The sequence below is a fragment of the Mus pahari genome, chromosome 11, assembly GCF_900095145.1.
Source record: "Mus pahari chromosome 11, PAHARI_EIJ_v1.1, whole genome shotgun sequence".
Lineage (NCBI taxonomy): Eukaryota > Metazoa > Chordata > Mammalia > Rodentia > Muridae > Mus > Mus pahari.
In genome coordinates, this window is record NC_034600.1 from 37,306,919 (window position 1) to 37,323,041 (window position 16,123).

A 16,123-nucleotide genomic window follows, 5' to 3' on the forward strand; every position below is an offset into this window, starting at 1 on the left:
GAAAGAAAGAAAGAAAGAAAGAAAGAAAGAAAGAAGAGAAGAGAAGAGAAGAGAAGAGAAGAGAAGAGAAGAGAAGAGAAGAGAAGAGAAGAGAAGAGGAGAAGGAAAGAAAGAGAAGGAAGGAAGGAAAAACTGAAGTTAATCTTAACTGGTAAAACCTATACATGAACATGTAAGCTTGATACATTCATACACTGTGTAATATTTAAAGCAAGTTAAACATAACATTCAAACCCTAAGTTTCTGAAATATAAATGTTATTGTTCAGTAGCTACCTTATTATACAAGAGCACACAAGAACTTCCCCACTTACCACATTCTCCCCTCCCCCTGCACGCAGCCCTAGCCTCTGAAGCTACTACTCTCCTCTCAACTTCTGAAATTAACATTTTCTTATTTCATATAAGTAAGATCATATAGTGCTTGTCTTTGGGGGGGAAACAACTCTTAAAAACAGTGTTGTTACCCTGTATTTTAAATGTATAATTTATATGTTTATGAGTTATAAAAAGAGTATACATGCAAGCAATGTAGAATAAGTAAATCAAGCTAGTTAATATACCCATCACCTCAAATGTTTAATGTTTTTTGAGCTATCTCAAAGTAAAGAGGGCCCCACAGTTGAAAAACACAATTTCCCTATATATCTCCCGAAGAGAAAAACCTAGTACTTTTCTCAAGGTACTTTGTTACTCATAAATATGAGCTGTTAAGCTTAATGTACTAGTAAGCTAGAGTACAATCTAAAATAAGCAAATTGATCCAGAACCAGAGAGAAAACTCAATTAGGAAGTCATTGAAAAACTTAACAGCAGATAGCAATCAATGGGAATGTAACCTAAATAGCCTGTTGTCTTAGTTGGGGCTTCTATTGCTGTACTAACACACCATGACCAAAAGCAAGTCAGTGTGGGACATGAAAGCAGAGACTGGGGGCAGGCTTGAAGCAGGAGCACAGGAGTGCTGCCCACTCGAGTCTGCTTACTCACCACTAGCACAAGAGTGGTGATGCTCAGGGAGCTGGGCCCCGCCCACAGCAATCAACAATCAAGAAACTTTACCACAGGCTTGCCCACAGGTCAGTCTGCTGGGCATATTCTCTCAATTGAGGTTCCCTCTTTCTAAATCACTCTAGCTGTGTCAAGTAGACATAAAACCAGCCAACACAGCTTACCTTGTTGCTATAGGAGCTAAAAATTAAGCCGAGGCTAGATTAAAAATTGTACAAAAACAAAACCTAAGTAGCAAAAGCATTATGTAGTTTAACAATCTGTAACTTCCAGAAAGAAACTTAACTGTCCACTGTGAGTCAATCTTCTGAAAAGAAACAAAGCTCAAATGATCTTGAGGGGCAAGGGGATAGTGCCACCAGACAGAAGAAATGGTAGGGTTGAACAGGCCCAAAACCTGGGGAGTCTCAGAATTGAGAAGGCCAGGCATGCGTGAGGCCAGATCCTTTCCCCAACTCCCTGGTCTGGAACACATAGCCATGATGCTCCACTAAGAGGACAATGACAATTAGTCATAATAGCATAAAAACCTGGAGCTCTCCGTGCTACTGAGGAATCTAGATAGGCCCTGAGTGTTTAGTCAGTGAGCTTCCCTTCCTGGGCATTCCTTTCTGCAAGAGGGATTTAATCTCTGGGTCACCCCAAGGAAGGTGTATGCATTCACGCCCATCATCCAATAAAGCAGTGTGGACAAGCAAGAAGTGTCTCCTTCATCAAGGATCACAGGGCTTCCTCCCTCTTCCTTTAAAGACACCGCACTAAATGGACAGCTTATTGTTCCCCTTGGCAGAGAGAACAAGAAAGGACAACAGTCTCTTTCTCCCCAAGAGATGCTGAGGCTCAGTTTTCCTTACAGCTCCACCCACCCAAGTCTTGACCCAGCTGGTGGGTAATCTGTTCTCTGCACTACTTTCTGCCTTCAAAGCATCTCAGCTGCTTCTATGAACAGGTTCTTCTCCAGGATGTACTCCCAGACTCCTCCATCCCAGGGAAGAGTCTCAGCTGGCTTGTCTGAGGGACCTCCCCCCCTCCTGTCCTTGAAGTTTTTATAGATATAGATATAGATATAGATACAGATACAGATATTCCACAACCGCTTTATATGAAGCAATGATTTTCCTGTCATTAAGATGTAAACTTTAGGGATACTCTTGATCAGTTCCCTGTTCCCAGCGTTCAATTAGTTGTTCAAGGCAATCAACAAACAATAATGAAGCACACCAGGCACTGAGGTGAAGAATGAATTAAGCCAGTCTGTCCAATGCATCCTGAAACTGACAGTCAAATCAAAGTTATTTAGCAACTGACTATTGTGTATAAAGTACAATGATCAAATTTCTAAATTTGCTTTGTCATCTAAGAGTCTAATCAAAATTACTTAGCAATTGACTATTGGGTATAAAGTACAATAACTATCTAAAACTTGCGTTGTCGTCTTCTTTTACATTGCTGTTCTTTCTATCTAACTGCTCTATACGGCTAACAAATCATTTGAGCTTCTCTAACTACTTTGTACAGCATGCTCTAGAGAAGTCTCCCTAAGTACTACACCTGTCATTTGGCTCTGGAGCTATTATGTTCACAACAGTAAGAAATATCATATTCAAAGCTGACTTCAAATGCCACCTTTGCAGAAAAGAACACATTCCATCTTTCTCAAATTCAGTCAGTATATGACCAGGAATAGGGCACTTAGGCTATTTTAACTGAACAGTAAATGGCAAAACCGTCACAAACTACAACTTACCTTCAAGAGTTTGCATCATTTCTAGAAGTACAGGAGTAAGAGTTTGATTATATTCGTGGAATATATCTATAAATAATACTTCAGTGCAAGGCTAGAAGGGGAGAAAAAGAACAAACTCAGTAAAAAGAAGAATGTCACATTATATTGGCTATTACAATGAAGCAAAGAGACATTCAGTCTTCAAATTCTAAATCAAATATTACCAACTGTTAGTTTCCTACAAAACAAAGCGGCTGGGGCTGGGGCTGGGGCTGGGGCTGGGGCTGGGGCTGGGGCTGGGGCTGGGGCTGGGGCTGGGGCTGAGTGCAGGAGCAGCTGCCTAGCAGGACACACATGAAGCCTGGCTTCTAGCCCTAGCACCATCTTTTTAAAAATTAAAAAGGAGCTGGGCGGTGGTGGCGCACACCTTTAATCCCAGCACTTGGGAGGCAGAGGCAGGCGGATTTCTGAGTTTGAGGGAGCCTGGTCTACAAAGTGAGTTCCAGGACAGCCAGGGCTACACAGAGAAACCCTGTCTCGAAAAACCTAAATAAATAAATAAATAAAAATAAAAAAATAAAAAAGAATGTAAAAGGTTAATTCACAGCAAAACCTGCTTTTCATTTCTGTGATCATTTGGTATTATATACTCAAAGTATCTTTAATCACAGTACTTTAAAAGTAGCCATACTCATTTAAACGTAAGTAAAATGACTGAGTATCTAAGGACAGAGATGATATATTTAATAATGTGTTTTCATAGACATGACTATCAACTTCACCATGAAAAACAGCATTTCTTTTAAGAAACACAAACAGTAACAAGCACTACTTAGTTACATAAAGAATGTGTCATTTGGTTTTTAAAAATATTTATCTATCTTTATTTTATGTGTATGTCCGCCTGCATGTGTATAAATGAACCTTAGGTCTAGTATCCATAGAGCAAAAAGGCACTGGCTGGAACTAGAGTTAAGGATGGTTTTGAATCCTCGTGGAGATACTGGGAACTAAACCAGATCCTCTACAAGAGGAACAAGTGCTCCTAGCTGCTGAGCCACCTGTCCAACCTCATCTACATTCTTAAAAACATTGAGGCATGAGCTGCAGAGATAGCTCAGTGATTAGGAGTACTCGTTGCTCTTGTGAAAGACCCAAGTTCACGGTAGCTCAGAACCAACTATCACTCCAGTTTCTGAGGATCCAATACCCATAAAGCTAGTGGACACAACTCACATACAGTACACATACAATGCAGGCAAACACTCATACATAAAAATCAATAAATCTTTAAAAAATAAATAAGAAGAGTAAATGAACTGCTAGTAAAATAAAGCTTGAAAGCAGCAACTAAGTAAACAGCAGAAACAAACAAAGAGCACAGAGGCCTGGGCCTGGGCCTGAGAGATGGCTCAGAGGTTAAGAGCACGACCTGCTATTCTAACGCCAGGTCCAGGAGATCCAGCAACACCTTCTGGTCTCCTTGGTACCAGGCACACATGAAATGTACCAAACGCATGCAGGCAAAACGTACATACACATTTTCTTAAATTTGTTTTAAAAGTCATAACTGCCAGGCAGCTTACCATTGACAATGTTTCTAGGACCCAACACCATCTTCTGGACATACCCACCCATGGGATCCAACACCCTCTTCCGAACGGACACACACACGATTTAAGATAAAAATAAATTACAGCCAGGCAGTGATCACGTACACCTTTAGTCCCAGCGCTTGGGAGGCAGAGGTAGAAAGCTCTCTGATCAAGGGCAGCCCGGTCTACATGGTGAGCTCCAGGCCAGCCAGGGCTATATAATGAGACCTTGTCTCTGAACAAACAACATCAGTCATGTATGTGGTGGCACATGTCTTCAGTCCCAGCACTCAGGAGGGAGGAACAGGCATAACTCTTCAAGTTCAAGGCTAGCCTGTTCTACATCGTGAAGCCCAGTCACTCTACTGCATCCTCCCCCAAAACACAACACACATAGTTTTTAGCAAATTATGTACAAAAGTATTAAAAGAACAGTTCAATAAGCTCATTTTACAGATATTCTGAAACAGTATTTTTATCTTATCAATAAATATGCTTTAAAAAGTACCCTATAACTGAAAGCAATAGGCTAATGTTTGAGACTCATACTAAGCAATAAGAGTAATAGAGCCTACTACTATATTAGTATATAAAACTGTGAAACAATAAATACATTATTTAAAAAGTAAGGTATCAAGCTGGGCACTGGTGGCATACACCTTTGATCCCAGCCCTTGGAAGGCAGAGGCAGAGGCAGGCAGATCTCTTTAAGTTCAAGGACAGCCTGGTCTATAGAGTGAGTTTCAGGATAGCCAAAGCTATGCAGAGAATCCCTGTCTCGAAAAATCAAAACAAACAAAACAAACAAGCAAGCAAAACAGTAAGGTATCAAAAAGAATTTCATCAAGAAAATCATTCTAGTGCAAAAGTGGCATATTCCGCCTAAATATTTTCTATTTGTACAATGATAATTATTTCGCAAACAAGCTGATGAACCAAAACCATAAGTTTACTATCCCTATCATAATAAAAAGAAAAACTCAGACCGAAGTCCCTAAGTTAATTAACCCCCTCTAGAATACTTTTGCAGTTACAAGCAGTTAACTCTGTCGAACTCCCAGTGAGGATCTTCGCTCTCACTGGAGTGCTTCCCGTCGGCATCTCTTCCCACACATACTCACCCTCAAACTGTATTTCCAAGAGTCTCCTCCTGTTTCTTCCACTGCTGCAATCAAAAAATGACAAATGATGTTCTGCAGAGACAACACAGTGATGCTTCCAAAAGCGTAACATGTGTGTGGACAGTCTGAGACCTAACACTGGATGCACACCCTAAGAACAGAACGGGTTCCATAGATTCCTTCCCTCCAGCCACAAATCACATGTATACTTTACAGTCTCTATAAACTGGTCAATAACTTCCTTAGGAGCACTCTTGCCTTCCTGAAAAAAAAAATCTGTGTGTGTTGGGGAGGTGGGGGGGCGTAGTTCTTAGTAGATGAAAGCTCAAACTTGTTGTATTTCCGGATTATATGATAATACAGAAAATTACCACTTGAGAATCATTTTAATGCATGCAGTGATGATTCTCAAGTTAAAACTTTTCATACTTCCCATAAATTTTCTCAGTATATTCTAAGTCCAAGTAAACTCTTTTAGGACTAACACCCACCCCCCCAAACAAAGCCCAAAGGATTCAATGTTCAAAGTTCATTATACAATATGAAATTATATCTACTACATTTTTAAGAGTAATATTCTTTAAAAAAAAAAATTCTAGCTAGGAAAAAAAGATACACTGTATAATGTAATGTTCCATTACAATACCTCCTGAAAAAAAAAAAAAGAGGATAAATGTCCTCAAAAGTTTAAAGCCATCTTAAAATACTGAAGCAACATGTGTAACCATATATGGCTATCTAAGCCAAAGTGGTAGAAAGGCTAAAATTGCCTATGTCTTGATGCAGCCAAGTGGATATGCATGCAACTGTGAGCTGATTTGAGGAAGGGTACATAAGTGCATACAAAGACAACATGTGTGGAAGCCCAAAGTTGCTTAGTATCAGGTATATTCTTTCTCCCATATATGGCTCAGAATTCATGTAGGCCAGTCTACTTAACAAGTTTGCACTAGAAATTAATTCCACTGTCTTTGCATCCTGGATCTTGGGACTACAGGTGGGCCACTATGCCCATGTGGCTTTCAGTTGACTCCTAGGGATCCAAGTTCTGGTCCCCACACTCCCAATGGTAAACACTTTACTCAGTGAGCCCTCTCCTCAGCCCTAGACAGACATTATATTAGACACAGGTTTCTTTTCTATAACAAGGATTTTGGCAGACTTATGCTCGTCGTCTGTCAACTACAAAATTCAGAACTGTTAAGGAATATGGAGACAAAGGAAAATAGGAAGCACTTTAACAATTTAAAAAAAAAAAAAAAAAAAAAGTGTCTCGGGGCCATACAAGATGGTTCTGAGGCCAACGGTGCTTCTCAGCAAGCCTGAGAGCAGAGATCTATCCCTGAATCCAACAGTGTAGAAGCAAAGAACCTCTAATTGTGCAGGCATGTGTACATGTGCACACTAATAAATAAAATTTAATTTAAAAACATGGTCTTGGGGTAGAAGACATGCTTAGTATTTGTGAGACCCTGGGTTCAATCCAAAGTACCTATGCTTTCACATAAAAATTCATATACAAATATATAGATAGCCACAAACTAGAAAATGACCTGGTAAGAGATAAGTAGTTAATTTTGTTTTCATTCTAAACTACATAAGGACAGCTAATTTTTTTTTCCTTTTTTTTTTCTTTTGTTTTGCTTTGATTTTGTTTTTGGTTTTTGAAACAGAGTTTCTTAGTGTAGCCTTAGCTATCCTAGGACTCACAACTGTAGACCAGGCTAGCTTCAAAGTCAGAGCTCCAAACTGCCTCTGCCTCCAAACTCTTGGGACTAAAGGTGAATGCAACCACACCCAGGTAAAGATAGCTATACAGCTTAAAAGATCTTTCTAGAACAAAACTATGGAACACATCTGAATTAGTAACCTGGTTCAAAAGGGTAAGAGGGGGAGAGTTAAGTGCACAGCAACACACCAACCAACCAACCGAAGTCCTGGAGCTCCAAACTGAACTGTAAAAGCCAAGGGCAGAGCTGGGTGCAGTAGCACGGGCACCTTGGGAACAGAGTCAGGGAGAGCTCTGTGATTCAAGGCCAGTCTGGTCTACATGGTGAGTGTCAGGACAGCCAGGGCTACACAGTGACACCTGCCTCAGAGACAGAGAGACAGAGTGGGGGGGAGGGTGGGGAAGGGGGTCAGAAATGCTACATTAAAAATGCAATGTTGTGTCCCTATCATTCAAACACATCCTTGTTTATGAAAGAGAGAAACAAGTCATATGAAAAACTCTTTCTTACTAAAGCCTTCTGGATCTTCCTCCCACATGGTCAGTTCTTCTTCCGTTAATAAAAAATAATGAGATACTAATCGTCGACATATCTCTGTCAATGTGGGATATGTGAAGAATGCCATCTTAATCTTATGGGCTTCAAGTGTTTCAGGGCTGCTATCTAGAAAAATAAAATCCCCCAGTTAACAGAATAGACATTCTCTCTGAGATGCATCATATAACTGAAATGAAGAATATACTTTCAGAAGAAAAGACATACTTGCCTAAGAATCTCTCCATATTTATTTTGAACACAATTTAAAGACACTCTTCCCTTGTTTGTAATACATCAGTTCGGCTCCACCCTCACCACTATAGCTTATACACACTGTTGTCCTTCCCAACTATCTCTTCCTTCCCTTCTCTTCCCTCCACACTACGAGGCTTCCTCACTGGTCTTGACACCTAAATAGGAAAGCATTCCAAGTAAACATATAAATAGCATTCCAAATAGCATTCAATTCAGCCTTATCTACAACTCACTCACCTTTATAAGAAATCAGAGAAAACTTTTATTCTTTAAATAATAAGTACAACAGGAGCTGTAGTAGCTACTGTGGACTATAATTCTTAAATTGTGTAACTTTCAAATCATTGACTATGCTACATGACAGCTCAGTAAATATAAATGATTTAGCTCTTTAAAAGCCAGTATTCACAAATTAAATTGTAAACTATTTCTCATTCCACATACCAGTGAGTTTGCTTTTCAGAATAAAATGAACTTCAAGAAAATTGTATCAAAATAGTAATTACATCACACTTGGATTAAAATTTTAAAACTCAGTGGAGTATTACCTTCAAAATTTTTGGATGGCTTATAAGCATAATTTTTGACAATCATCTTAATAAGATTCATGCACTGGACAATGAATCGCTCAAATGTAACGCCTTCACCAACTTCAGTAAAAACATAGCTTACAGAAAATTCCAGTGACCTCTGAATTAGAGGAGTAAATGAAATGGGGTGCTGATCCAAGAAGTCCAAGAGCTATAAAGAAAAAAACTTGAATGGTATTTTGTACAAAATCTATAGAACTCATTATTGCAATTATAAGTTTATTAATAAACGTTTAACTAGATGTAAACTTCACAGGACCTCTATGCATCACCAGTTCCTCATACACTGTAATCTTTTTGGAATAGACCATAAATCATAGATTGTTCCCAAGCTATACCTCATAAAAAATTTTCTAGTATTCATTTTTTAAGACTTATTTACTTTATGGGTATTTTGCCTGTATGCACAAATGCCTGGTGGGATAGGTACCCTGAAATTGTAGTTACAGACAGCTGTGAGCTGCCATGTAGGTGCTGGGAATTGAACTTGGATCCTTTAGAGGAACAGTCAGTGCCCTTAACTGCTGAGCCAGCCTCAGAATTTTCTAGTATTTCTAATGCAGGGACTAAAAAGATCTCATCATAGTTAACTTGGTAACAAGTAAACATAATATTAAAAATATATAAATATATTGATAAATAAATAATTAATAAATATTAATATGTAAATATTAAATATATGCCAGCTTTTCATATGAGGAAGTCATTAAAAACCAAGACTGCCTTTCCTATGAACCATATTTTGATATATCACATAGTTGCTAAGAGAACTGTCCTCTTTACAGAGCACTGTAGCTAAAGAAGTGACGGAATTAGAATGCTATTACCATGTAAGTTCTGGGACAACAGTGTACATAGACAGTGGTCACCAGCAGCAGTTCCCAGGGAGGCAGGAAGGCTGCCCGAGATAAGCTGAAAGAGCTCATCCATCAATCCAACCATGCACACACACAGCCAGATGCCATCTTCCTGAGATGTGATAGTATCTGACACACAGGAAGTAGTCTTGCCACAGACTCTCCTATCCTGGGGCAAGTGACTGAATGTGATCAGGTCTCTACCTAACTACGAATGTGTAAGAAATACATGGAAGAAGAATGTGGAGAAAGAACATGTTAAATAATACAACTGCTTCAGGAGGGGGCTGGCACAATGGCTCAGCAAGGAAAGGTGCCGGCTGCCAAATCTCAACAAGATCTACACAGGAGAGAACCAACTTCTGTTAGTCATCTACTGATCTCCACATGTGACCTATGGCATGTTCAGCCCCATCCCCTACCTCAAATAGATAAATGTAATTTAAAAAACAAACAAACACAATACCAAGGGCCTCTTGGTCTTGTGAAGCTCATATGCCCCAGCACAGGGGAATGCAGGCTAGGAAGCGGGAGTGGGTGGGCTGGAGAGCAGGTCTTGGGAAGGGTATGGAGGGTTTGGGGATAGCATTTGAAATGTAAATGATGAAAATATCTTATAAAAAAAAGGATACTTCATGAAAGTAACTGTTATCTCAGCAAACAAGTAGCAAGGGGGGGGAAGTCCTCAGGGTTGTGGTGCACGCCTGTGATCCTAGCATTTGGGAAGCAGAGGCAAGAGGATCAGGGGTTCAAGATCCTCCTTCAAGCCTGAAGCCATAACAAGCTAAAAGACACTCTGTTTTCTGGGTGGGTGGGTGGGTGGGTGGGTGGTTTGCTTTGAGATAATGAGCAAAGGTCAGGAGAAGAAGCATGAACATAAAGAGACAGAAAAGCAAGTCTTAAATCTCAGTCGAGGCACAAGCAGCAAGAGTTCAAGGTGAGCCTGGACAACAAGGTAAGTTCTGGGTCAGCCAAGAGTAAGACCCTGCCTCAAAAAAAAAAACAAAAAACAAAAAAAAACAAAACAAAAACAAAAAAAAAGGGGGTGGGGGGTTGGACTGACTATGTACTGATGGTTGCTGAAGGTGAGTGGTAACTTTCTGGGAACTCAGAGAACTCAGCTATTCAATCCCATTCAAGTCAATGTTTTAAATGTCCCAATTTTTGAAGCTTTAGAAAAAATTTGGAAATTATGAATATAAATTTCCTAAGTAAAGTTATTGCTGTAAACTTGTTCTAAAAAGTAGAATTACAGAGATAAAAGAAATAAGAAATTCAATAGGCTACTAATAAATATGATTTCTAAAACAGTCTATGTGGGATGGCTCAGCAGTTAAGAGCACTGGCTATTTCTTCCAGAGGTCCTGAGTTCAATTCCCAGCACCCACATGGTGGCTCACAGCCATCTAAAGGGATCTGATGCCCTCGGCTGGCCTACAGTTGTACATGCAGCAGAGTACTCATACATTAAACAAACATTAAAAAAACCTATTTAAAACAGACTGTGTTCATAATGCCGGCTCTCTATGCGCAAGGCCATCTGATGAGGGCAACCCAAATCTCTTCAGCAGCCTTCCCACTCTTGATGAAAACAGCCCGTGAGGACCACTGCCTGGGCCTGTGACTTCCTTCAGGGTTACAAAATGATGACACTACATTATTCCTCTTACATTACCTGCTAGAATCCTTTATAAAAAAGGAAATGCCCCTCAGCAACTATCTGACTGCCAGCAGGAACTACACTAGCAGAAAGGCACGCAAGTGTCGGTGCCATACACTGCCCTCCTGACAAGGTCATTATCCTCTTACTTTCTCTATGTGAAGAATCTGAATCAGGCTGGGCATGGAGACGCACACATTGAATCCCTGCACTTGGGAGGCAGAGGCAAGCAGATCTCTGTGAGGTGAGGCCAACTGGGTCTTCTACATAGTGAGTTCTAGGATTACGAGAGCTACACAGAGACCCTATCTCAAAATAAATATAAGTACGTAAATAAGTCAAGTCAGCTTTATACAGGGTTTTTAAAGGTGAAAGTGATTTGGTTTTGATGGCTGATGCTACCTACCTAGAATGTTAAAAATGAAGACAACGGACCTTAAAAATCTAACCCTACTACTAAAGCATCAATCAAAGGAACAAGACACTCTATCTTCAAGTACCCATTTTGTGCATGCAGTCTCTAATCAGGCCTTCCCAAGTGGTACCTCACAGTTCTTTTTATTTCTTACTATTCTCTAAACCTCAACTTTCATAAAATATTATATAAAACTCAGCTCTAGCATTCATATGCACTGCCTAGTAGAGTAAAACCATAAATTCTATTCAAAAGGTGTGGTAGTTGTGATGATAATCTGAAGTCACTGTGAATATACTATGTATACACTGTGTATAGTTGCCAGCTGCATCTCATCCACTTCTGGCTGAACTGCTATTTTCCCTTTCTTCCTGTTTTTGTCTGATAAATCTAAGAATAATGAACTTTAGAAAACTAAATTTTTCTAATACTCATTTTGGGTGATTTTCTTTGCCCAGTGCTGATAACATAACCAAAGGCTTGTGCATGCTAGGATGACAACTATGACATTGGGTATGTAAATGTAATTACTATACATAGTCTTAAAGTTTAAAGATACAAAAGCTATTTTCAGTTTTCCAAAAACCTAATTTTCCTTTCATTAAAGCAAGAAATATTACAAATATATCTCCTTTCTAATTGTGAGGGTGTATTACACTTGGGAAAACAAACATAACTAAAAGAGAAAGCTTACCACTTTAGTAAAAAGAATGATGGTCTTTTCCAGTCTATCTCGACACACATTATCTGTACCTATACTTCTGCCTATTAAGAATAAAATTTAAGTTTTTAGTAGTCTGTAAATTCACAAAACACATCAAAATTTTATTAAAAATAAGTTATTTCACATAAGAAATGCATGGTTAAAATAGCAAGATTTGTTCCTAATAAAACAGAATAGTCATCCAAGTTACAATGAACAAAATTAATTCTAAAACATAAATTTAACATTTTAAATAAAATGGTAACAATTTTAGCAACAAATTATAAAGCACATTTTTAAAAACAATCAGCTGTATCTGCAGCATTTTCAGTACAAATCACCCAAAGGACAGTATGTTCGTCACCGTTTTTGTCACCTTACAACAAACTTGTAAATTTCTAAAAAAAAACCTCTTCTACTTTATTTTGTACATTCAGAATAATGTACAGCTGTCCGTCAGTTCCTTTTCCCTCAATCTGCCTTGAAATTTATCTCATCCATCTAACTTCTACTACCCTCTTGGTGATGACCAGAGCTAAGCAACCTGTTTTTAAAAATTAACTACGATACAAGAAAATGCCTAACAACACGTTCAATTAAATATTTGCTGAATTAAAAACAACATGCATAAAGTAATCAACAACCTCTACAAATGAGATTTAGATTCAGACAGCAAGTATTTTAATATACTCATTGTGTATGTGCGCGCACAGAGAGAGAGAGAGAGAGAGAGAGAGAGAGAGAAAGTAAAAGTGCATCCTGACCAAAGGTGTTCACAATCAGATATATGGAAGGGACAGGATAACAAGTCACCAATAAAAGTACAACCCCAACATATTTCTTTTGTGGGACATAGGATACAAAAAAATTACATAAAGTATAATTTAAGGAAATTAATATCCTAGTGGTATATAACCCATACTAAGAGAGATAATCTATAAAAATCTAAGTAGCACTTAACACATAGTATTTATTCTGTCTTGAAATGACCATGCCTATGGTAGCAATATTAAGTAGACAAAAGAATTAGACAATGCGGCATTTAGAAAAGGTTCCTCTGGACTCAGGGTAAGACAGGGCTATGGAGGCAAAACTAAGCTTCTGATATAGGCTCAACAGTTACTTACCAAACCTTAAGATATTAATTCTAGCTGCATACAGGATCTGCCACCTACCAAGCCCTCACTCAGACTATTCAAATGTGATACTGAGATAAATCACTGTGTAAGATTTACACATACAGAGTTGGGAGTAATTCACTAATCTATTAGCCCTCATTAATCAGAGCTATTAATGACTAATGGATAAATAGTAATGAATGTAGTTCTACAGTCAAAACTGCAATGGGAGTACTTACTGCACTCCAGAAACTGTTTCAGACGTTCAAAGATTCCATGTAAAAAACCCTAGAAAAGAATATATTTTAAAACGTCTCTATATCCTGTTATAAACATAACCTTGTGCTTTTCATCAAGGGTACTAAAGCATCTAGCAAACAGTTTTTATAAAAGTATCTAAGAGAGCTAGATGTGGTCATACATGCCTAGAAGCCCACCATAGTAGAGACTGAAGGAGAAAGATCATGAATACACATGCTGACAAGTGCCATATCACTAAGCTACACTCCCATCCCTTTCTATTTTGAGATATGGTCTTGCTAAGTTATCCAATCTGGCCTCGAATTTGCAGTCTTCCAGTCAGAACATAACAAGAAATTGATATTACAGGTGTGTATCATGCTCAGCAACAACTCCTTATCATAAACAAATCTACAACAAGAATATAATAGCTAACCTCTTCAGTATGTTTTAGGAGACCTTAAGGCCCAATTCAACACACTACTTCCCTCGACTCTGCAGCCACCAAAACAAAATCCCCATAGAACACATAAACTCATCATGAAAACCAATTTGAATTTAAGTAGAAATTGCATAGCTATGTACTTCTGCACAGAAAAAAAAAAAAAAAAAAAAAAGATGGCTGTATATCAACAGTGAATACATACTACAATTGGTAGTCTGAAAGAAAATGGCTGCAGTGTTGGATTCCAAGGTGGTGCTACTGTTTGGATCAGGAGGTATAAGGAGTGTGCCACTGGGCATGGGCTAGAGGTTTTAAAAGGCCATGCCAGGCCCAGGCACCCCTCCTTCAACTGCTGTCAACCAGTCAAGATGTAAGCTCTCAGCTACCGCTACTCTGGCGCCATGTCTGCCTGCCTGCCTGCATGCATGCTTCTTGCTGCAATGATCATGAACTACCCCTCTGATCCTGTAAACAAGGCCCCAATTAAATGGTTTCTTTATAAGCTGCCTTGATTATGGTCTTTTCACAGCAATAGAACAGTAACTAAGACAAAAAACCTCTATGGTCTTGCATAAAGTTGTTTACACAGTTTGTTTGTGGACTCAAATACTTGGTTCCCAGTTACTGGAACTATCTGTGAAAGACTAGGAGGTGTACTCTTGTTGGAAAAGGTGTGTCACTGGGACCCAGATCTGACATTTCAAAAGACTTCTGCCATTCCCAGTGACCTCCTCTGCCTTATTTTGTAGTGGTTGGAATCTAACACAGGGCCTCACATCTGTAGATGCAAGCACCTTATATTAACTACATCTACAGCTCATGTACTTATTCATCAAACCTTGTGTAAACATCATACATTACTGATATGAAGAGAAATATATCACTTTTAAAATATCAAAGACTTAACTGACTTTTAGAATGTACCAATTAATATTGTTAAAGCATTCGAATTCGTAGGAGTTCAACTTAAATTGAAATTAACACTGTCAGTGTACCTATAATTGAAAAATATCCTAGGCCCTTTTTTTCTCTAACTTCATCTCCTTTCTCAGAGTGTGATCTGGTGAAAGCTGACAACTATAAAATTCACTATAACATACAAAAAATACAACAAAACCTATATGGCCACTTAACTAACACTGTTCCAAATCAATGCAAAAGAAAAGTAAAACAATCAGAAAACACTTAACCCTTCCCAAAGGTCACTTGTTGTAAGTCCTTTCTATTTCTTACCATCACCTCCATATTCTTATGAGGTTCCACAAATCCATTCACAGTTAACTTCCGCAGCACTGAAAAGCAAAAAGGATCATTTGAACCATACTTTTTCATATTTCATTCTGTTACAATCATAATTAAAATGAATGTGAATAACAAAACTCAGACAAGATTAAAGATACTTGATTCCTCAGTTAGTAGATAAAGACAGGTTACCCAGTCGATTTGGGTAAATACAAAGCCTAGTTCTTTTGAAAAAAATAAGCAATGTTTGTTCATGTAGCTACACTCGATATATAACTGTTAGGATGACTTATTTTGAAATTGAGGGTAATTCATTCTTAGAAATTTTAAGATACAACTAAAAGCTTCAACTTTAGGCTATGTGAAAACACAGTGTCTCCCCTAAAACCAATGGAAAACTAAATTCTTTACATATCTGGAATAGACCAGAATGCTCAACTACTATAAACACATCTTATGGTAGCTAAAACCTTGTGCACAACGACAATTAAGGTAATAGTTTTTTGAGTCAGGGCTAGATTTAAATCCTTTCTCCAGTACTTATAACTGTATTGCTTAGAGCAGTTTTTCTATATCCACTTTCCTAGTGGAAAATGTGGTTACTAAAGGATTCAATAGTATAATACATCTAAAACAGCACTATTCCACAACAAGGATGATAGCATAAGACAATCTGGAAGAAGAGGATAGAACCTAGTATCTTTTTTTTGTTTTGTTTTGTTTTGTTTTGTTTTGTTTTTCGAGACAGGGTTTCTCTGTGTAGCTCTGGCTGTCCTGGAACTCACTTCGTAGACCAGGCTGGCCTCGAACTCAGAAATTCACCTGCCTCTGCCTCCCAAGTGCTAGGATTAAAGGTGTGCGCCACCACACCCAGCTTTT

The 16,123-nt window shown here is 38.5% G+C and overlaps 1 protein-coding gene across 1 annotated transcript in view; it reads right to left on the bottom strand.

The window, feature by feature from the left end:
* The window catches only part of Ipo11 (importin 11), a 136,842-nt gene that overhangs the window by 87,561 nt on the left and 33,158 nt on the right, over positions 1 to 16,123 (bottom strand). Inside the window, exons 7-13 of the mRNA XM_029544005.1 lie at positions 15,236 to 15,294; positions 13,557 to 13,605; positions 12,191 to 12,261; positions 8,523 to 8,715; positions 7,693 to 7,845; positions 5,453 to 5,496; positions 2,754 to 2,848 (exon numbers count right to left, since the gene is read on the bottom strand). Coding sequence (XP_029399865.1) covers positions 2,754 to 2,848; positions 5,453 to 5,496; positions 7,693 to 7,845; positions 8,523 to 8,715; positions 12,191 to 12,261; positions 13,557 to 13,605; positions 15,236 to 15,294 — 664 coding nt within the window. The remainder of the gene's footprint in view (positions 1 to 2,753; positions 2,849 to 5,452; positions 5,497 to 7,692; positions 7,846 to 8,522; positions 8,716 to 12,190; positions 12,262 to 13,556; positions 13,606 to 15,235; positions 15,295 to 16,123) is intronic.